Consider the following 22,384-nt stretch of genomic DNA (forward strand, 5'->3'; position numbering starts at 1 on the left):
TTGCCACTTCGTAGCACACTATAGTTGTAGACCAAAATGGAAAAGCAGTCACTTGCACAAAGGCAATAGCATGTCATAAGCCTGCAGCGAATTACACCCTGGTGTTGTGTGAAGGAAGCTGACAGGACAACACCTCCTTCCCTTCTCAAAATGAACGCATAAAGTACACTCTAACCTTTAACAGCAGATGACGTCTATAACTAATGTGAAGGGAAGTCAGAACTTGTTTTCTCCCTTTGGCCTTTTTTTTTTTCTTCAGCAGACACATTGCTCTGCTAATGAGAGAGCTAAGAAAGTGATCAGGTAGAAATACACAGCTCAGTCAACTGAAGGAAAATTAAAGTAATGCAGACAACACAGTGCATGGTGCTTGAGTTGGTCACACTTAACTTAAAGACAACTAGTTCCTGACCAACGTACTTCCCCTGCCCCCACCCTAGCCTTATTGAGGTGTATTCATTTGGCCCTTGAACTACACAGGTTTGGACTGTGTGGGGCTCTACTTATATGCAGACTTTTTTACAGGACGGTACTGTAAATGTATTTTCTCTTCCTTGTGACTTTCCTAATAACATTTTCTTTCCTCTAGCTTACTTCATTTTAAGAACACAGCGTATAATACGTAAAACATACAAAATATGTGTCAATCAACTTTATGTTACCAGTAAGGATTCTGGTCAACAGTAGGCTATTGGTGGTTAAATTTGGGGGGAATCAAAAGTTACCCATGGATTTTTGTACAGGAGCGGGGGTCAGTTACTTCTTCTGGTGAAAATGCTTAAGATCTCCTCTCTTGGCACATTTCAAGTACACAACACACTACTATTAACTACAGTCACCATGCTGTCCGTTAGGTATCTAGAACTTATTCATCCAATAACTGGAAGTTTGTACCCTTTGACCAACATCTTCCCATTTCTGCTACCCTCCATTCTACTCTTCCTATGAGCGCAGCATTTTTTTTTTTCAGATTCCACACATACGTGATACCATACAGTATTTGTCTCGCTCTCTCTCCTGGTCAATGTTCCTGAAATGTATATTCAACATCTAAAATGCATAAGTGATGCTAAGAACACTGGGAAACAGGAGAAATTTACACTGGACAGAGGTGAGTAGTCCCAAATCTCAGGGATCTTTGACAGCTACAAGGTCAAAGACAGTTTTTCACAGTGATTTGTATGAAGTTTGCTTATAAAAGAAAAACAAATTTAAAAGAGGCCATTCAGTTATATATAAGGTAATCAAAGTGGCAACAAGAATCTCCAAAGTAAGCATTTACTAAGCAATTTGGGTTAAAATGATATAAAAGGCAGATTGTTTGGGCCACTATATCTGCCTTTTTTGCACTTGAAGAAAATTTATAGGTGAAGAAACTGCTTTAAAAAAAATAAAAAGAAAGAAAAAGGAAAGTCTCCTTTCCCACAGCCTTCTGCTAAACAGATTCTGTTGCTAGGTAAACATAAGCTACCAACAATTTATGTACCAATATATACAGCAAATTGTAGCTGAGAGGAAGCTTGCTAGCTTATGAAACAGATGGTAGATTTGTGCCATGGCCCAAGAAAGAACAGGGTTTTGCCAGGATGAGCCACCCCAAGTCTCTCTGACAATTTCCTAGCCTAATAAACACCCTGACTTTTTATGTTGTGAAGTTGGAGGAGAGGAGAATCATGTAGAAAAGAAGGAAACAGGAAGGAATGGCAAAGAGGATGCTCTCTGAGACTCGAAATTATCGGTTTTAAACTTTGTGTTTAAATATATGATAACAGCAGAAAGTAAACCAACACAGCTCATAATATATCCCTGAGACTTGCCATGTGGGTTGAAGTCAAATTTAATAAGTCCAAATACATCAACTCCACTTCTCTAGCACTATAACAAATTTAAGCAAGCCTCGTCAAAGAATCAGGGGTGGAAAAAAAGGAGGGCATAATCTTCTGTGAAGTCTGTAACCAGAGAATACATCTGTGCTTATGAACATTTTGTAAAAAGAAATTTCGGCAACTCAAGGCCCCCGCGGTTCATATTTCTCACACAAACTACACTGGTGTTTGTCTAACAAGCAACTGGTTCACAACTGGACTTCAACTACCCCCCAATCCTGGAACAAACTGTTGAACCACACTCAGATCCACACTGACATCTGCAGGTAATTGAAACAGGACTTCTGTGAATTAATTTCTGGACACAGATTCTCAAACCATTCATCACAGTAGTGTGTGAACCCATAAAACTGAAATACCCTGGATGGCCGTTTCTTTAAAAAATGCTCTCACTGTTTAAGCCTTTTCATAGCTTAAAATACTGTCTAGATAGAGTATGAACTCAATTATGGAGAGAAAACCCACAAACATATAGCTATTTCTACCTGGTGTCTTTATGGTGATTTTTATTTTCACTTTAAAATGTTCTTCTATTTTCCATTGCTTTTCATTTATTCTCCAACGATCATACAGCACTTTAACACTACGTTCTGGCTACCTCACTTTACCCTCAAACCCTTTGTTGTCCCAATTTAATTTGCATTCACATTCATCAGAGCCTTGAAGATAAAACCCTGCAGAGTGTTGTTTTACTGTATTCAACTGCCGCCAGGCAGTGTGCTTATTTATATACGGCTATCAAAACTAAATACGCACAAACAGATTTGTAGCAGACTCAAACTGCCATAGTCTAATCCATGTGATTTTTCTACAGTACCTTTCAACTGAGCAAAATTTCCAAGTAACATTTATTGGATCAATCTATCATTGCAATATTAGAGAAAATAGGATCTACTACCAAGAGGCTCCTTTTACAATGAGTATCTGGAGGAAAGCCTGTTTTTCTGGGCTTGAAAAATCAAGTGACTCATTCAAGGTCTGAGGTAAAAATCAGCATTTGAAGAAAGCCTTATTCTACATGTTAAAAAATTAAGTGTAATAGAAAAACACATGGAGAATTTCGAGTCATAGCAAAGAAAGTGCAACTGCTGAAGGGCTCATTAGCAAACTTCATCCACAGGCACTCAGAAACATGCATTTCCCCCTCCCCCGAGGCCCCCCCCCCCAACTTACAGTTGGGTTACATAGCAAATGTTTATTGATGTGTTTATTTTTTGGTGCCTGGAATGCATTTTCTTGAAGAACCGAAGTTATGGTTGTTAGAGTAACAAGTTAACTCACAAAAGGAAAGCTAAGATGTTGTAGGTTTACAACGAAATTCTAGGAAGCAATTTTAGCAATAAGATCAAACAAATGTAGGTAGGATCTTAGCAAGAGACTACTTTTTAGTTTCCTTGTTTTGGTGCCTGAGAAAATAATTCTAGGAAGATAAGAAAGAGGACATTTTCCAGTACTGTTCACTGTTAGCATCTAAAATTCCCTTTAAAACTTGCAACTTCTCTTACTTTTTGATTTTATGCTTATGGGCCTTGCTTAAAGTTTTAGTTTAGTTAACAAAAGGACAAGAGATGGGAAATTCGAGAGAAAAATTAAGAGAGATTTTGCTCTAAAAACTGGGTAGGAATCGAAACAGAATGGAGAGAGGGAACTAATGAAAATATGGATATTGCCTCCACTTTATTCACCCAGTCATTCATTCAAGTATTAAGTGACAGGAACCAGTAATTTCTTCATTCAGTTATTCACCCCTCTCCCCAAGTGAGCCACATGGTCAAGGTGACTGCATATTTTCAAAATCATACTTGCATCTCTCTTGCTTTTGACGTTGCTTATGTGTTTTTTTTTCCCATGCAAAAGGTTTTTACTTTCATTTTTATGTGGCTGAAATTTATCCATCGTTTTCATTCCATCTGGATTTGGAGTCATACGTAGAAAGGCTTTCCCCATACCCAGGTTTTCTTTCAGTACTTGTATGGCTTTATTTTTTACATTTAGATTCAGGTGGGAGCTTATTCCAGTATACAGTGTGAGGTGTGGAGCCAAATTATCTATTTTTTACAGCTATCCAGTTATCCCATAGTATTTATTAAAAAGGTCATCTTTGCCCCCAGTGATTTGGGTGTACCACCTTTATTATATATTAAGTTTTCAGGGGCGCCTGGGTGGCTCAGTTGGTTGAGTGTCCAACTACAGCTCAGGTCATGATCTCCCCGTCGATAGTCCAACCGTGGGTTCAAGCCCCGCATCAGGCTCTGTGCTGACAGCTCAGAGCCTGGAGCCTACTTCGGATTCTGTGTCTCCCTCTCTCTGCCCCTTCCCCACTTATGCTCTGTCTGTCTGTCTCTCTGTCTCTCTCTCTCTCAAAAATAATAATAAACATTATTATTTTTTTAATTTTTATATATACCTGGGTCTACTTCCGGACCTTCTGCTTTATTCCATTGATCTGTCTGTTCATGCACCAGTACAATAATAGCAACAGGTTATAAACATTGAATAATAATTTAACAAAAGAATTTGAAGTGATACGCAAAAAGAAAGGGTGCAGCTTTCTTTAACAGAATGGTCGCTAGCAAATGTGGAAGGAATGAGAGAATTAGGAGAACACTATTTTGCAGCTACCATTTAAAAACTGATTCGGGGGGCACCTGGCTGGCTCAGTCGGTAGAGCATGTGACCCTTGATCTCAGGGTTGTAAACTCAAGCCCTACATTGAGTGTAGAGATTACTTAAAAATAAAATCTTTAGGGGTGCCTGGGTGGCTCAGTCGGTTAACCGTCCAACTTCGGCTCAGGTCATGATCTCACGGTCCCTGAGTTCGAGCCCCACGTCGGGCTCTGTGCTGACAGCTCAGAGCCTGGAGCCTGCTTCAGATTCTGTGTCTCCCTCTCTGTCTGACCCTCCCCCATTCATGCTCTGTCTCTGTCTCAAAAATAAATAAACATTAGAAAAAAATTTTTTAATAAATAAAATCTTTAAAATAAAATAAAAATAAAAATAAAATAAAATAAAATAAAATAACTGCTTCATGGGCACCTGGCTGGCACTGGAAGAGCATGAGACTCTTGATCTTAGGGTCATGAGTTTGAGCCCCATGTTGGGTGTAGAGATTACTCAAATAAATAAACTTTAAAAAAAACTGACTCAGATAGGCATCACTAATGAATATGAAAACTATTTGGTTCAAGTTTTGAGGGAACAGGACATGTCCACGGTCACACATACTGTTTAAATGCTAATCCGTTAATTACAAAGGGGAAAGAGGACCTTGGTGGTGGAAGAATCTGGAGAATACTACCTTGACTAAGTGACCAACTTGGCATTGCCAACGGGACACCAACATCATGTACTGCCTGATGTGGTGCAATAGGAATCACCTATGTGGTGGCATTTTTGCCAAAAATGTTCAATCTAATGTTTCACTGAACCTAATCCTGAGGAAACAGTCTAAAAAAATCCAAATTACAAGACATTATGCAAAATAACTGGCTCAGGATCTTCAAAATAAATGTTTTATGAAAGATGAAAAAAACTGGGGGGCTGTCCTGTATTAAAGAAAACTAAAGAGACATGACACCTAGGTAAATTTGCGTGACCTTTGATCCTGAATTTGGGATCCTCAATTAAAAAAAGAAAAGCCCTAAAGGAGATTTTTGGGACAATTTGGGAAATTTGAATATGGACCGTGAATTAAATAAAGTTATGTTATCAATGTTACATTTCTTGGGTATGATGACAAAATTGTGATTATGTAAGCAAACCTCCCTGTTTTTAGGCAATGTAGGATGAAAAAGTGTTTGAAAAAGTGCCTTGATGGCTGTAACTTAATTTCAAATGGTTCAGAACAATATGTGTGTATATATGAGGAGGGAGAGGAGGAGAAAGTGGAGAGGAAGAGACAGTGGGCATGAGAGGGAACAAAGGTGGCAAAATGCTAACAAATGTTTAATCTTAACAAATCTGAACAAAATGTTTCATCTTGGTGAAGGGTATATAGGTGTTCGTTGAACTATTCTTTCAACTTTTCTATAGGTTTGACATTTTTCCAAGTAAAAAGTTGAAAAAATATTTAATTGAATTTGGCCATACCTGTCAAAATTACAAATACACATACCCTTTGTCTCAGTGGTTCCCTTTCTAGAAATTTATCTGACATATGATCAATGTTATTCATTGCAGCAATGTTAGGTAATAACAAGATTGGGAGCAATCAAAATTTCCTCCAACAGGGAACTAGCAAAATAAAATGGAATAAAAAAATGACATCAACTGATGAATGGATAAAGATGTGGTATATATACATACACAATGGAATACTACTCAGTCATCAAAAAGAATGAAATCTTGCCATTTGAAACAACTTGGATGGAACTAGAGTGTATTATGCTAAGCAAAATAAGTCAGTCAGAGAAAGACAAATACCATGTGATTTCACTCGTATGTGGAATTTGAGAAACAAAACAGATGACCATAGGGGAAGGGAAGGAAAAATAAAATAGGATAAAAACAGAGAGGGAAGCAGACCATAAGAGACTCTTAACTGTAGAGAACAAACTGAGGGTTGCTGGAGGGGAGGTGGGTGAGGGGATGGGCTAAATAGATGCCAGGCGTTAAGGAGGGCGCTTGTTGGGATGAGCACTGGGTGTTACACATAAGCAATGAACCACTAAATCCTGCTCCTGGTACCAATTCTACACTATATGTTAACTAACTTGAATTTAAAGAAAATCTTGGAAGGAAAAAGAAACGACGAAGCACTCTGAGGACTAATACGAAGTCATCTTCAAAATATAGGATACATTGTTAGGAAAAAAGGGTAAGGTACAGAACAATACCTACCTATAGCATTGTGTTTGATGGAATAAATAACTTACTTCTTCCCTTCCCTAAACCCACATCCCTTGCAAGGTGACTTTACAGCTCCTTCCAGGCCTTGAATCTGGGCTAGCCTGTGACTTGCTTTGATCAATAAAATATAACAGAAGTTACAGTGCGCCAGATCCAAGCCTAGGCTTCCAGAGGCCTGTGGTTTCTGTTCTTATGAAGCCCTAACCCCACAATAAGAACAAGCTGGAAGGTGAAAGACCCTGTGGAATAGAGCTGAATAATCCCAGCTGAGGCCATACTAGACGAACTGATCCCCAGATGACTCTTCAACTGATCGACTGAGATCAGTGGAACCTTCTAGCTTGCCCCTAGACTCATGAGAAAAAATGAACAATTATTATAAGTCACAAAGGTTTTACTTTGGGTGGGCGGAGAAGGCGGCGGGGGGGGGGGGGAATACATAGTAACAGTTCATAAAAATAATGCTATCGCCTGTGTAAAATTTTGGGGAAAAATACTGATGCATTTGTTCGCATATGCAAACTCTCTGTAAGTACACACAAGAAATTGGAAACACAACTGTTTTGGGGAAGAAAAGCTAGGGTGGCTAGGGGATGAAGATGGGAGGGGGACACTTCACTGCTCTTTTGTACCTGTAGAATTTTGAACCCTGTATTCCCAATGAATTAATAAAATCTGTTTCTTTCACTCAAATCTTTCTAGAACCCTTGAATCATCTCTAGTGGGTAATGTGAACTCTCATACCCTATAGGAGAGATTATAAATTGGGATAATCTTGGCGGGGTGGATGTGTGGTTTTAAGCAGTGCCTATAAAATATGCAAATACGTATGCAATGCAGACTGTCTCTGGAAAAAAACCACCAAAAGCTGGTAACACCGGTTGCTTCTGAGGAAGCACCTTATGGAACTGGGGGGTTAAGGGCAGAAGGAAGACTGACTTTTCCCTATATGCCCATGTCACTATTTGAATTTTTTACCCTGAACTTATATTACCTTTTCAAAAGGAAAATCATGACTAAAATACACACAGCCTTTGACCCAATAATTTATCATTTCTAAAAATCTCTCCTGCAGAAATACTTACAGAAGCAAAAATAAATGTATGTTATTACTTGTGTATACTAATAAATTATAAACAGCCTAAATGACCATCAATTAAGGATTAGTTAAATAAATTATGGAATGTTTGTACAAGGGAATAATATACAGTTGCTAAAAATGAACCCATAAACCATCACCCAGGTCAACATAGCACATTCCAGAACTCTTGAAGCACTTCCGTACTCCCCAATGCCCAATGAATTATTGCAAACTGAATAAACCCATGTAAGCATCACCAAGATCAACATAGAACATTCCAGAACTCTTGAAGAACCCCCCCATGCCAATTCCAGCCATTTAACACTCTATCAATTATCACAAACTGAACGAACCCATTTAACCATCACCCATGTCACGAACAGTCCAGAACTCCTGAAGCGCCCCCTAATGCCCACTTCTAGCCATTCACACTGTGAATTTCACAAACAATAAACACATGTAACTATCACCCAGGTCATAGAGAACATTCCATAGGACATGTTTTCCAGAACATTCCATAGGACATCCAGTTTGTGATCATTCATCAAGCAGTATACTCTTCTGTATGTATACTTCAATAAAAAGCTCTACAATATGCATGTGAGCCTATTATAAAGATGCTTCATATGTATAAAAAGGCTAATTAGGTCTACAAATCAAACTTACATTACAGATGAGAAGGCTGTGGGGAAAGGGGTTTTTATTTACTTTGCATACTTCTATAAGGTTTTTATTTATAATTATAATGTTTATAATGAGCTTTTTCCCCTTCATAACTGATACTTTTTAAATGAATAAAAAATGATGAAAAATACCCAAAAAATAACTTTAAATACTGCTATGAGACGTTAGTTTTTTCCTTGAAGAGAAACTATACACCATCAGGATTACAAATCCTAGAATCCTTGACCCACCACCACCACCAATCAGCGTCCCCCTTCCTGCTACCCGTACCCCACAGGTCTTGGAGGGAGATAAATGCCCGAAGAACAGATTCAAAGAAACACTTGACCAGCTCAGGCTTTCACCTCAAACTTCAGTGTAGTCACTAAACGGGTTAGACTAAAAATTCCTTTTGCCCGAAATAGGCCTCAGTGACCTAGACTTGAACCTTCTTTCTCTGAGGGTGACCTTCTGACCTTAGCTTTGGAGCTCTAAACACTCCTTCAGTCAGAAGAGAGGTAAGGAAAGAAACTGAAGGAAAACCACACCTGAGGAAGGCAAGACACCTCTCAGGGTAACTGAATGGCCCTACTTTGCCTAAGACTTTCCTTGTTTTAGCACTGAAAGTCCCCAGGAAACACCTCAATTCCAAACAAACCAGAACCTAACAAACCAGGCGTCAAGTGCTCTTTAGGCTCCTTTTTCCTGAGCCCCAACCAAGTTCCCCCTTGACTTTCAAGCTGAGAGGGGTGTCTTCTCCTCAGACCCTTAACTTTCAAGCTGAGAGGAGTGTCTTCTCCTCAGAAGGCACCAGACTTCTCTTACCACACTTCACGGAAAATCAGAATCAGAGTCTCAGAAAGAGAGGATCCAAGAGGCACCCAAAAAGAGCATTCCACACAGATTCAACAGCCTTTAACTTCTTCATACCATCAGTTCCACACGCCACGGTGACCCAGTGCTTTCCTGGATCTAAGTTCTGATTTCAACTTTACTTTGAAGATCTGGGCAGTAACTTGGATATCTATCACTCATACTATTGTTTATTTAAGATGTTTCTTTAAATGAGCTCACTTTTTGTTATATTCATTTCTTAAATATATGTTTTAAAATATGTGCTAACTCGGGGCGCCTGGGTGGCGCAGTCGGTTAAGCGTCCGACTTCAGCCAGGTCACGATCTCGCGGTCCGTGAGTTTGAGCCCCGAGTCGGGCTCTGGGCTGATGGCTCAGAGCCTGGAGCCTGTTTCCGATTCTGTGTCTCCCTCTCTCTGCCCCTCCCCCGTTCATGCTCTGTCTCTCTCTGTCCCAAAAATAAAAAAAAAACGTTGAAAAAAAATATGTGCTAACAGAAAACTTCACATCACTATCATAAATGGAAAATCAGCACCACATGCAACGAACAGAACTTACTAGGTATATATTAAAAGGTTGGACTCCCTGACGCAGACTCCTCAAGCAAGTTTTCCTCAGGAATGTCTGCAAGACCAGAAGCTTGGTGCTCCTCCTAGAGGTCAGAGCGTGTGGTTAACACTTCCCTGGGGGTTTTCTTCCAGCTCCTTCTGTAGGGGAACACTCCCCCTGACTTCCTTTCAGCTCCCTCTACAGGTTAGAGTGACTTTCCTCTAGCTCCCCCTATTGGTTAGAGGGTGGAGTTACTCAACAAAATTCTATTGGTTAGAGGGTGGAGTTACTCAACAAAATTTTATTGAGTGACTGTTATGTTTTGGATACAGTGCTAGCTGCTGGGGATACGGAGGAGAAAATGGGGAACGAGTGGGGGTTGTAACTGAGCAAGGGCTGGGAGAGAAGGGAAGGAGGGAGTTAGAAGATTCCGGCACCGCCTGTGCTGTCTCCATTTCCTAAACTCCCCGCTTCATTCAAGCCACGACAATCTGGCTTTTGCCCCGCCCACCTCCCCAAGAGCACACTAATGAAAGTCTCCCGGGGACCGGAATTATCGGATCCAATGGGAAGAGTTTCAGTCCTCATCTTGAGTGACCGTGGAGACAACGCCTTCCTTAGCTTCGCTGATAGTGTTAGCTCCTGTCTCCAGGTTTTTCTCCTACCTCTCTCGCCGCCCCATCTCTCCTTCAACCTGTCTCTTCGGTGTTGGTGCTGGTCAGGACTTGGTCCTTCACCCTCTTCTCCGCTAATCCCACTACTTCCATCTATGCGCATAACCTCCACCCCCATAACCTGACTCTCAAGTCCTGAAATACCAGATGTTTCTCTCTCCAGCCTCGTTTCTTCTATTAGCAAGTTACCGGTCTCTGTGGTAGCACCTGTATCCTATTTCCCTCTACCTGACTCCCACCTCCACCCCAAGTTTGTTCTTCAAGATTCAGCTTCGGTGTTACCTCTTCTGGGAGGCATTCCAGAAGCACAGCCCAGGTTGTGAGGGACTCTCCCTTGGTGTTCCCCACCACACTGGGTGCTTCACCACACGACACCGGGGCTTCCAGATTACCTCCGCTTATGCCACCAGGCTGGTCTACTTGAAGGCATGAACTTAATCTGCACTTAGTTCCCAGCACGGGGCTCAGTAAGTCAATTTGTCAAATTGACTTCAATTTGTCATCAATCTGTCAAACTGATGAACATAAGAAATCCCTGAGCTGTGAGCAATTCAACGCAGAAGAGGAGCTTAGGGGTGGTGACTGGGATGGGTGTGAGCCAGGGAGATTTAAGACCTGAGTATTTAAGCCCGTTTTCCCTTTCCCTTCTGCAGAGGCAGCCAGGGCTGGTGGGACTGAAGGGACCATCAGGGTCAGAGCAGGAAGATGGCTGGAACTGAGGAGGCAGGCAGGGTCAGAAACCGGTTACATACAGGGGAAATGAACAACCGTATTGAGGATGACGGGAGCCGGGGTCCTCACTGTCAGAGATCGGAGTTACAAATATGGATAGGGTGGACCCTGGAATGAACCCTGTGGTGTTTAACGGGAATCGAAGGTACCAGTTTGAACTCATGATTTTTAAGACAGATACATATGTGTGCATGCACACACACACATTTACATATATTTTCTCTATGCTGCCTTTAGACCAGGATATCCAGATAGTAATGATGATACCTAGTGCCTACACCTTGGCTTTGAAAGATTAAAGGAATCAAGGCTCCTTAGAGAAATGTCTGATCTCAAGGCTGGGGCAGGGAACGTATGATTCTGGGGCATATTAAGCCACATAGTGAAACACTGATAAAAAAAACCAGAGATTGGTCAAAAGGACACAGGAGCCAGCTTGGAGGGGCTCTCTCCACTGTCCAAATCTGCGATGTGAATATCAAAATAACGAAAATGACTTAAAACCCACGGACTAAAACAGGACTCCATGAGTCCCACACTGATGCAAATAAATGGTGAAGGGAATTTTTTTTTTTACGGTATTACGCCAACCAGTAAATGTAGAAAGAATGATAGAATGAGAGTCACCATCAGTTGGCCATCATAATGCCACCAGGCATGAATGATCTATGGATACTAAAACTAGTGAGGGGAAGTTTGAGGAAACAGGGTATTTATATACCCTCAAAGGATCTCCACACAAAGTATTTTATTAATTTCAAAGGGAAACCATTAACTGTACAAAAGAAACCTGGCAGGTACCACCTGAACCAAAGGACCAAGGTTCCCATCACCAGCAAAAGGATGGTGATGTCACGTGTATCCTGCAAGAACACACTGCCAATGCAGTGTCACTTCTGTGGTATTTCTGCCCAAAATGCATGACCTGAATTTAATAACTAGGAAACGGCAGTCAAACCTAAATTGAGGCACAGTTTTCAAAATTGGCCAGTACTTTTCAAAAATATGAAAATCGCAAAAGGAGAGACTGGGGACTTCAGATTGGGGGAGATCAAAGGCACATAACGAAGTGTAACACATAATCTTGGATTGAATCCTGGGTCAGAAGAAAAGATTTTTTTTTTCCTTTTTGCTAAAAGAACATTATTGGGACCACGGGAAACCTTTGAATAGAGTCTACAGATTGGATGGTAGTTTTCTATCAAAGGTAATTTCCTGATTTCGATAGTTTTATTACATAGACCGTCCCAGTCTTTGGGAAAAGTACACTGAAGCATGTAAAGGTAATGGGGTGTCATTTCTGTAACTTCTCAGATGGTTTAGAAAAAAATACGTGAATTCTTAAGTATGAAGTATTCGCACATACAGAAGAGAGGGGGAAACAGGGAGAATGCTAAAGCAAACGTGGTTAAATGTTAACTAGGGAATCTGGGTGAAGGACGTGCGGGAATTCTTCGTGCTACTGTCGCCACTTTTCCGTAAGTGTGAAATAGAATAGTTCATGTTTTTAAGATACTGAAAAGAAAATGGAGTGTTTATGGCCTGAGTCACGCATACAAGGCTTTTATTTTTTACCTGTCTACCCACCCATGTTGTTCCAAAACAATTTAGTCTTATGAATAGGTCAAAAACAAACAGCAAGAGAAAAATGAAAAATAAGAAGTCTGCGTGGCCTTGGCAAAAACAGTCTCAATCGTCCCGTTCTACAGAATGCTCGTGAAAAGTCTGACAGACCGTGTGGAGCGGTTTCCTTTTCGTTTTGGGAAACAGCCCCAACTTCAATGCAGCTAATTCTTCTGTGGTCCTGGTATCATTTCATCCCGAACTTGACTGCGACGAGACACACAGAATGCAATACGGGGATACGGAGGCAGAAAATTAATTATTCAGAAGAATAAAAGAGCCTTTAACAACTTTTACAGAATTTTATGCATGTGTACACACTTTATTAAATTTGCATTCTAAGATATACACAAGGTCAGCATTTCACAAAATTTTCTAGAATTTATTCCAAAAGCGGTTATCATGAAACACAGTGATTATATAAGTTAGTCAAGCAAAAAGAGCGTCTATAGGATTTTCTTATCGTATCATCTCTTGTACTTGTTTTCAAATAGAAGCCTGAAACAGGATATATTAGAATAGGAAGAGAGAATTTTATTTTATAACAATGACCACTTTTCAAATATTAGACTTTATATAAAAATAAAGGGGTACTGTCACCAGAGCTCATTTGAAGGTTAGCATCTCTTTTTATTTATTCCAAAACAATCCCTGCATAAACTTAACTTTCTAGTCAATTTAAGCAACAAAAACGAACTTCGGTTTAAACAATAAAGTGAATCATCTGGTCTCCTAGTTCTCCTACTATTGGAACAACTTCATTTTCCTGTCCCAATTCTAACCCACCACTGAATTTCAAGAAGAAATTTCAATATCAACACATTCCAAAGGTTGTTTCTTAAGAGTCCTAAATTAGAGCCCAAAATTCATGGCCAAAAGTATCCCTTTAAGGCAAAGAAGACAGTAGAGCAAAGGTGGGTAAGTATCCTGTAAGAGAAAACCATCTCTCGGTATTATACAGGCAGAAACATCTTCACGTGGTTCTTTCACAAGCGGAATAAACACACCGAATACCCTCGAAGTAACTTCTCTTTAAAATGGCACACTAGGGAACGACCTTCATAATATATACATTTATGTTAGGATTGAAAGATTATGGACTCTGCACAGGGGAAAACAATGTGAGAAACAAAGCCACTCGTGGCCATCGTGGTGGTTATTACAGTTTAAAATCAACACCACACGTGATGCTGTAACAGAACAACTTACTGCAAGCTAAGCGACGCTGTCTCAGAATTCAAAGAGGATAGATTTCCCTTCAAGTCATACAGTGTTACTACTCTGTGAGTACCCTCAAAGCGCATCATCTTCCTTCAGAATTCAAGAATCTTTGCCTTCAAAGGACACAAAGGCAGTAGTTTCCATTTCTTACATTCATTTAAAACGTGGAATATTATGATCCTAGCGGGAAAATTTGCATATTAAACACAGACAACCCAACCACGATGTCTCAACATTAAAAGAAATCTCTCACAACATTTTAACACAGTTTTAAATAATAAATAACACAACGATAGATTACACTCAGCTTTTTTAAATAGCTCTGTCAGGATTTTCCTCTTTTAGAAATTAAATAACTTACGGTACCTCAGACTTACTATCATGTCCACTGTTCACAGCTCAACAGCTTCTTAAAAGCAGAATGCACAGTAACGTGGACTTTTGCGGCTCCTGAGAGCTTCCTCGGAGATACGAAGCTGCCCTCGCTAGAAGGCAGCATCAACAAGAACTGGATTCTGACTCTAGCGGCAAAAACACAACAACCAAAACACAGTGGGCAGCAGCACTCACCACGCGACAAAACAAACAAATCCGAGGACGAGAAAGGAATCAGCAAAAAGCAGCAATCAAAACAGCGTGTGGCAGTAAGACACATAAAGCCCCCTTTTCTAGCCTACCTTATGACATACACCTTTACAGCACAACACTGCACCCCAAGGCACCTCAGGCCTCGTAATACCACCCGAAACAAGCTGTCAAGCTCCGCGTACGCTTTTCTACACAGTGCTTTGTGTGTAAATAACATTATTCATTCATTTGTAGATGCTCCACACATCTGGTCAAGGCAGGGATTTCTTCTCCTTGATAACACCACCTAGAAACATTAACAATATTTTATATATTCCTTCGGGCAACAGGTTTGGGGAGAAAAACATCAACCGCGGTAGCTAAGGCATAAGAACCTCTGGTGACTAATCCAGGCATCCCGTCAGTCCATTTACATTCTCAGCACTAAAATCAATCCTCACGTCATACACTCCACCAGCAAAGCGACATGGATAGTAATGAAAGCAACTACGTGTTCCCTCCCCTCGGTGAGAAATGGCAAGTAAGCAGCTCAAACAGGAAAGGGAAACAAAATAATGTACTTTAAGCTGATGCGGAAAAATAAAAATTTAATATAATCGAAAGCAATCCATCTATTATCGTGGAATAAGGAGATTTGAAACTATGTAGTCAACAGACAACAAAAACAATCTCTCAAGCAAGAGAATTTCTGATCAACTTTAGCTGTCATGTCACTGCTGGGAAAAAGAACCACTGTTGAAAATACACATCAGTGCTTTCCTTTATTAAACGCATAGACTCGAAAATAGGTGCTCTCTGAGGCACGGAGGGAAAAAATATATACTCTAAGCAATCAAAAATGAGTTATTTGAGATTTAGTCACTAGATCCAAAACGAAATCAGCAAGAAGAGACATGAGTCAGGTCACTACACTCGTAAAATTGAACTTTAGAGGAGAGAGATGCCAAAAAAGAACGGCATCGAAATGGTTGAAGTCTGTCACACTTTAATCCTCGTTATGGATCAAAGCTGTCTGCGTTCCTCACTGAAATGTTTTGTGTAGGAAACAGCAGTTAAAACACTGAATCAGAAATGGGTAAGTCACTTGGGTGAGAGATCATCCATCAAGATGAACGAAGAGCATGAATTGGTGCATGCTACTGGAGACTCTGCGGTTGTGCTGCCTTTAGCCAGTGAGTCTGAGGATAAGCCACTGCTGCTACTACTGCCATCCAAAATATCTGAACTGAGGACAAAGCAAAAAGAATTATAAGCAGATGCATCTATCAGGGTAAAGGTAAACATAACATGCAACGACATAGTTTCAAGAACTCACGAATCGGTAAGAGCATTTGTAAATGATAAAAAGCACAAAAGCAACAGCAATGAACTACATAATGGACTATATTCAGATACCTGCAAAAACAAAGTCACAGAAATCCAAAGTAAGACGTTCAAGGTTCTGTAGCATTTTAGTGCTCTCGTGGAGGCACCAGAATGTCAGCATTCCCCTTGACAGGTCATGATTTTTGTGAGGGAGTTAACTCCCTTACCTTTAGCTCAAGAGATTGCTACCCTTAGATTTACCTTCTTCCCTTGCCATCAGCCTTACAGTAAGAGCGATGGTTACTGGTTGAGGTACCCTGGACTGTCTGAAGTACTCTATTAAGTACACTGCTTCGTGGTTCCTCTACTCCAGAACAACAGGTGTTCGGCTACTCTAGATTTGACCGCTTCCCCTTTCCCAAGGTGCCTTCAATTCAAACACATTTGTTTCCTGATTTCCCCCTCCACTTTTGGTCTTTTCTATTCTTCTCATTTTGTGAACTTCTTATACCGTTTCCTTTTCTCTTGCTTTCAAAACCCAAAGGTGTCCCTGCTATCTCTACAAGCTGCCTTCAGTTACTGTCCAGTTAGGCTGCTAAAAGGAATGCTCTCTAGCCACAGACCCAATACCCTCACCAGCCTCCACTTGCCTCTCTGATTCTGACAACTAGCTTCTGCGCCTATCCTTCCGCCAAAACACCTGATGTGGGCATCAGGGCCTCTACAGTCCAGCCCAGGGATGCCTTCCTTATCCATCCAGCCCAGGCTCTCATGGCTGCCAATCACCCATCTGGCCTGCTTCACAAACCTGGCTTCATACTTCAGTATTCACAATTAAGAGCCTTCACAGTTGCGCACCAGGCTGCCTTTCTGGTTCAGATTCCCACTGATCCAACAGTGAAGTTCTATGCTCTCGATCTGGCCTGAATTCACTCACATTCATTTATTCTAGTATTTGTTGAGTACCTACCAAGTGCAGGAAGTAGGCTAGACATTAGAAATACAGTGGTGTCTAAGACAGACATGGTCCCTGCCCTCATCGAACTTACAGTACAGTACAGGAGACAGACATTTAAATAACTCTGCTAATACATATATAATTTGTGATCAAAGCAATAAAAGCAAGATACAAAGGGCTCTGCGAGTACATAACATGGGTAACCTGATCTAATTTGGAGGAACAGGGAGGAACACGTTCCCCAAAAGTGATACGTGAGCTGTCACTTGGAAGATGAGTAGGCATTAACCAGGTGTGGTTTGGGAGGAAGCAAGGGTAGTTTTAGGAGCCAAAAGCAGGCTAGTGTGGCTGTTAAGTACAAAGGGTAAGAACACAATGAGAGACAAAGCTGGAGAGGTAGTCAGGCAGTTTTAGGATTTACACACACACACTTTTTAATTTTGGAAAGGGAAGCAAGCATAGAATTGGAGAAGGATTAATGATCAGGAAATATGGATTCTAAATGAAGTCTGGTTACTAGCTCTTCTACAAAAGCCCGCACTGGTCTAAAGTGCTCTGAGGCTCAATATTAAGAGTACTTAATATCGGGGCGCCTGGGTGGCTCAGTCGGTAAGTGTCCGACTTCAGCTCAAGTCATGATCTTGCGGTTTGCAAATTTGAGCCCCACGTCGGGCTCTGTGCTGACAGCTCAGAGCCTGGAGCCTGCTTCGGATTCTGTCCCCTCTCTCTCTGCCCCTCGCTCGCTCGCTATTTTTCTCTCTCTCTCAAAAATAAACACTAAAAATTTTTTTTTTTAAAAAGAGCATTTAACATCATTTTTATGAATTTCCAAGTTAATGTAGTTCCAGTGTTAACCCATAGTACATTTGGAAGTTTCTGGGCCCTATACCTCCCCCACCTCAACAACATGTAACATTCCCCTCCACACACTTCTCTGCTATTTTTCTTCAAAATGTCATTTCTATTGCCTGTGGATTGTTTTTAGGTGGAGACAGAATACAAATAAGCTTCGGAAAAGTAAAAATAAAAATGGAAACAGTATAGTCCACAGTACTCCCAGTCTATGCTCACTGCTGTGAAATGCATCATTAATAATACCACTTTTAAGTAAGAAGTTCGGAAAATTTAGCTGGCTCTGATATTTTTTCAACCCAATGGGAAAATAGGTCTAAAATATGAATTATTCAAAGTACTGAAAGAAAGTTACACAGATAATCTAAGACATTGGAAAATCAAAAGGCCTTTATATTTGCCTTTGGAACATATGTGATTTTTCCTCCTGCAGCATTTTGCCTAGACTAATATTAAAATGAATTTACTTTCCTAAAGCACATATTGGCCGGGCAGCCGAAGGACACGCTCTGTGCTACTTGGCAGGAAAAAACAGACTTAGATTAAAATTTGGCCACCAAGCAGATAATCTGAATATAAATAAAGACTTTCTTATTCCAGCCACCAGACTTATGGTGAGCCCTGGGTTAAAAGATTCCATTCGTAATAAGACCTGCTTGCTTAGGTGAATCCTGCATTCATTCAAAAACACAGAACATGACTCATGCAGAGAGAGCTCTCACCTAACACCACTGATTACCTTAAGAGAAATAAGCTAACAGGGAAGTTACCAAGCAGTTACCAAGAGAAAAATACAAATCTGAATTTTTCGTTTCGTTTATTCCTTTTCAGGAATTTCTTCTCTATTCTTAAATACGAACATGCATAAAACTTTGTTCCTTTATAGTACAATAGCATACCTCCATCTAGCCTCCAGTAGAATTTACTCCGGATATTTTCACAAAACTAAAACCCGTTCTATCCAACAGTCACAAACTACCCACAGTATATCCATGTAAAGCAAGACTTACGTGATTTTTTTATTCATAGATCACTGAACAAAAGTGACTTTCATAGTGTTCACTATTAAACCTTCTACCGGGCCTTCTAAAAGCAACAACATATGGTCCAATTTGAGTTTATCTTTTTCCCTTCCTAGCTTAAGCTCTGATGGAGGTGTTAATGAGCCTCAGACTAATGGCTGAAAGCCAGACAATGCAAGGAAAGCAGAGGACCTAGACAGTTCAAACTGGACATAGGGGTAACAAATCAAAAGTGAACGATGGGGTGCCTGCGTGGCTCAGTCGGCCGAGCGTCTGACTTCGGCTCAGGTCACGATCTCACGGTTTGTGGGTTTGAGCCCCCTGTCGGGCTCTGTGCAGACAGCTCAGAGCCCGGAGCCTGCTGCGGATTCTGTGTCTCCCTCTCTCTCTCTGCCCCTCCCCTGCTCGTGCCGTCTCTCAAAAATAAACATTAAAAACAGTGAACGAATTCTAATTCATTCTAGCCATGGTGTATACATATTGACGCAATATCTAAATCACACAAAAATAGTTATAATTATTACGGTAGTGCCCTCTGCCTAAAAAAATAAGGGTGAAAGCATAAGAGAATCATTAAAACATTCAAATAATAAGGTAACAACAAAATCAGGATGTCCAGCGTGTCTCACACTATTATCCATCTGGGTCAGCCACTTGGTGCCTTGTGCGGTCAATAAACTGGACTCTATCAGATTAGATTTGGCAGGCAGGTAAATGCACTAGAAATAAGCCACAGCTCTACCAACCCCAGCACAGATCCTGGTATAAGCTAAGACTTACAGGGCATCCCCTACCCCTTGGTGTGGGTTAAACTGGTCCCTAGGGTACATTCTCTGGTCTCTACCGTCTCACCTGAAGAAGACCCAGCATTATCTTTCTGCATAACTTCTAAGTTTTTAAGATCACACATTTAAATATTATCATTTCCCCAGTCACCTTGGGGATAGGAGCTTTAAAGTATCGGCACAGATGTCTAAGCTGCTCACATAACCATGTTCAAGGTATACGAATACAGTTCTGTTATAAAATAAATCTTGATTAAGTCTTATTCTTTGCACATATCACATATTCATGATTAAATTTTCTTGCCGTGACACATATACCATTAAAAATAATGTTAAAGTCACTAAGTGAAATCTAATGAAAAATGTTAAAATAAAACTATAAAGGCTAAATTAGCAGTCACAATAACACTGATGCAGTGGGGAAAAATTTCATGGGAGAACTTGTCCTTTTCTGTGCGAGAAACAGACTACCACTTAATCTTCACTATATGACTGGTGGCCCTCAAAATTCCTTTATGTAACGTGCCACAGATAATCTTGTCCCCAAAAGGACAAGGAGCAGAACAAGAGTTCTCAAGACACAAAAAGAATCAAAGCACCATGGAAAGGTGAACTTCCAAGCTATCGTCAAATTCTTGATGTTCAGGGGCGCCGGGGTGGCTCAGTCGGTTGAGCGTCCGAGGTCATGATCTCACGGTTGGTGGGTTCGAGCCCCGCGACGGGCTCCGTGCTGACAGCTCAAGAGGCTGCAGCCTGCTTCGGATTCTGTGTCTCCCTCTCTCTCTCTGTCCCTCCCTGGCTTGTGCTCTGTCTCTGCCTCTCAAAAATAAATAAAAATGTTAAAAAAAATTCTTGATGTTCAGAAGGACTAAATCCAGAATGACAGAATTCCTGCCTTGTGGTTAACAATGCTCCCCAGATTTGGTTGGCAAAGATTTCAGAATTTTCATCGAGTAAAAAATATGATACGAAGAGCAGGCCTACTATTCCTTTGCGTGGCAGTTAACACACTGGACACAAACCCCAAATGGGTCCATACTCAAACTTCACACTTAATTTACACTTCAGACATCAGATTTTAAAGACTATTATCCGATATATAAAGCTTAATTTACATTGAGGAGGACACTTGTTGGGATGAGCACTGGGTGTTGTATGGAAGCGATGAATCACGGGAATCTACCCCCAAAACCAAGAGCACATGTACACACTGTATGTCAGCCAATCTGACAATACATTATATTTAAAAAAATAAAGTTTAACTTAAAGTTTTAAAACCCACCTCTTCTTTATGGGGTGGGGCAGAGAACAAATTACAATAACTTAAATGATGAGATAACATCTACTTATGATCTGGTGGTACCTTTTCTGCTCCCTAAAATATATAAATATGGTTTCCTCAGCGATCAAGTATACTGTTACCCTTGGCAACAGAAACCAGAACACAGTTAGTCTCCATCTCTGTCCCCGTTTCTAAGAATACGGATGTCTGATCAATGAAACTGCATTACAGAGATAGGAAAAACAGTTTCTGCAAAGGCAGGATCTAATTTTTATATATCATGAATAACTCATGTTTAAAATCTCTTCATTGCAGGCCTACATGTCAGCAATACTAGTATACAAGGGGTCCCAAAAGTCAGTGCAATTTTAAGTTTTAATAGTCTCAGGAGTCCAGATGCTACGAACTTACTAAAAACATCTTTTAAAGCTTAATTGCTTACATACCTTTCACACTTAGTTTTGTGAGTTTTGAGCAATAAATTTCTTTTTAACATATTACTTGAGCCACATGTTGGCTTGTTACTGCTCGATGACTGGTCTCATGTGAATAAAACAAATCTTTCCAGGGTGAAGCAACACTTTTTGCCTTTAGGGATCAAAGTGCCCTTGATCGCCAATGTCAGTGTCCCCAGGGCTCTCATAGCTAGTCACAGGTCGGAGGAGAATGAGCGTAGTGGCAACATAAACAGGACAGAAATAGGACCCTCACCGCAGCCACCATGGTCGATAACGTACGTTTTGCTGCTCAGAGGAATAAACGTCTGAAGGAGGGGTAGGGACCCTTGGTAAACACCCTCTCTTTCCCTTTTTATTTGTGTGAACCTGTTTTATGGCATCCTGTAGAGTCCATGACAATATTTAAAAACTCCACCGCACCCTGTATGTTTTCAGCTCGGCAAAATGCTTTCGTATCTTTTCCCTAACTTGGTTGCTTGGTTAGTAACTGGGTAAGCAAAGCTATTTATAATGTCATGTGCCTATATTAAAACACACTTTACCATAAAAGTGATAGGCAGTTTCCACTAAGTATAGAGTTTCATCCACTAGTCCTGTTGACGAGCTTTAGAAGTTTTCTCTTTGCAATCATCTACATACCTGGAAAAGCACTCTATACCGAAATTAGCACACTGAGCCATCAAGGACAGACACATATGAGAGAGAAGAGAGACTGTGGGGCTGAAAATAGCTAGAACAATCTAAAAGACATCTGTTCCAACATTAGAACGGCACTGATCGACGAGTCTAATAAACTAGAATAATCTGTGACTTCTTGGTCAACTAGAAGTACAGGTTATCTTACATAAAACAAGTATCTGATTTGGAAAGAAAGAATCGCTAATCCTTATACCTTATAAGTAGATTACACAATTCTTCCATTTAGAGGGCACCGTCCTTCTATTTTTGTATAAGTATTTACTTTATTTGAGAGAGAGAGAGAGAGAGAGAGAGAGAGAGAGAGA

At 40.5% G+C, this 22,384-nt stretch overlaps 1 protein-coding gene across 6 annotated transcripts in view; it reads right to left on the reverse strand.

The window, feature by feature from the left end:
* PABIR2 (PABIR family member 2) overlaps nucleotides 1-22,384 on the reverse strand; it is a 202,938-nt gene that overhangs the window by 167,549 nt on the left and 13,005 nt on the right. For 2 of the 6 annotated variants that reach the window (XM_019426945.2, XM_019426944.2), the window contains exon 10: nucleotides 13,201-15,004. The exons of 2 other annotated variants lie outside the window; for them this stretch is intronic. In XM_019426945.2, coding sequence (XP_019282490.1) covers nucleotides 14,935-15,004 — 70 coding nt within the window. In that variant the 3' untranslated portion in view covers nucleotides 13,201-14,934. Of the gene's footprint in view, nucleotides 1-13,200; nucleotides 15,944-22,384 lie in introns of those variants that run through there. 2 more of the 6 variants (XM_019426941.2, XM_019426940.2) reach the window with 1 other exon arrangement.

This window comes from Panthera pardus, unplaced genomic scaffold, assembly GCF_024362965.1.
Source record: "Panthera pardus isolate Hobbes unplaced genomic scaffold, ASM2436296v1 HiC_scaffold_27, whole genome shotgun sequence".
Classification (NCBI taxonomy): Eukaryota; Metazoa; Chordata; class Mammalia; order Carnivora; family Felidae; genus Panthera; species Panthera pardus.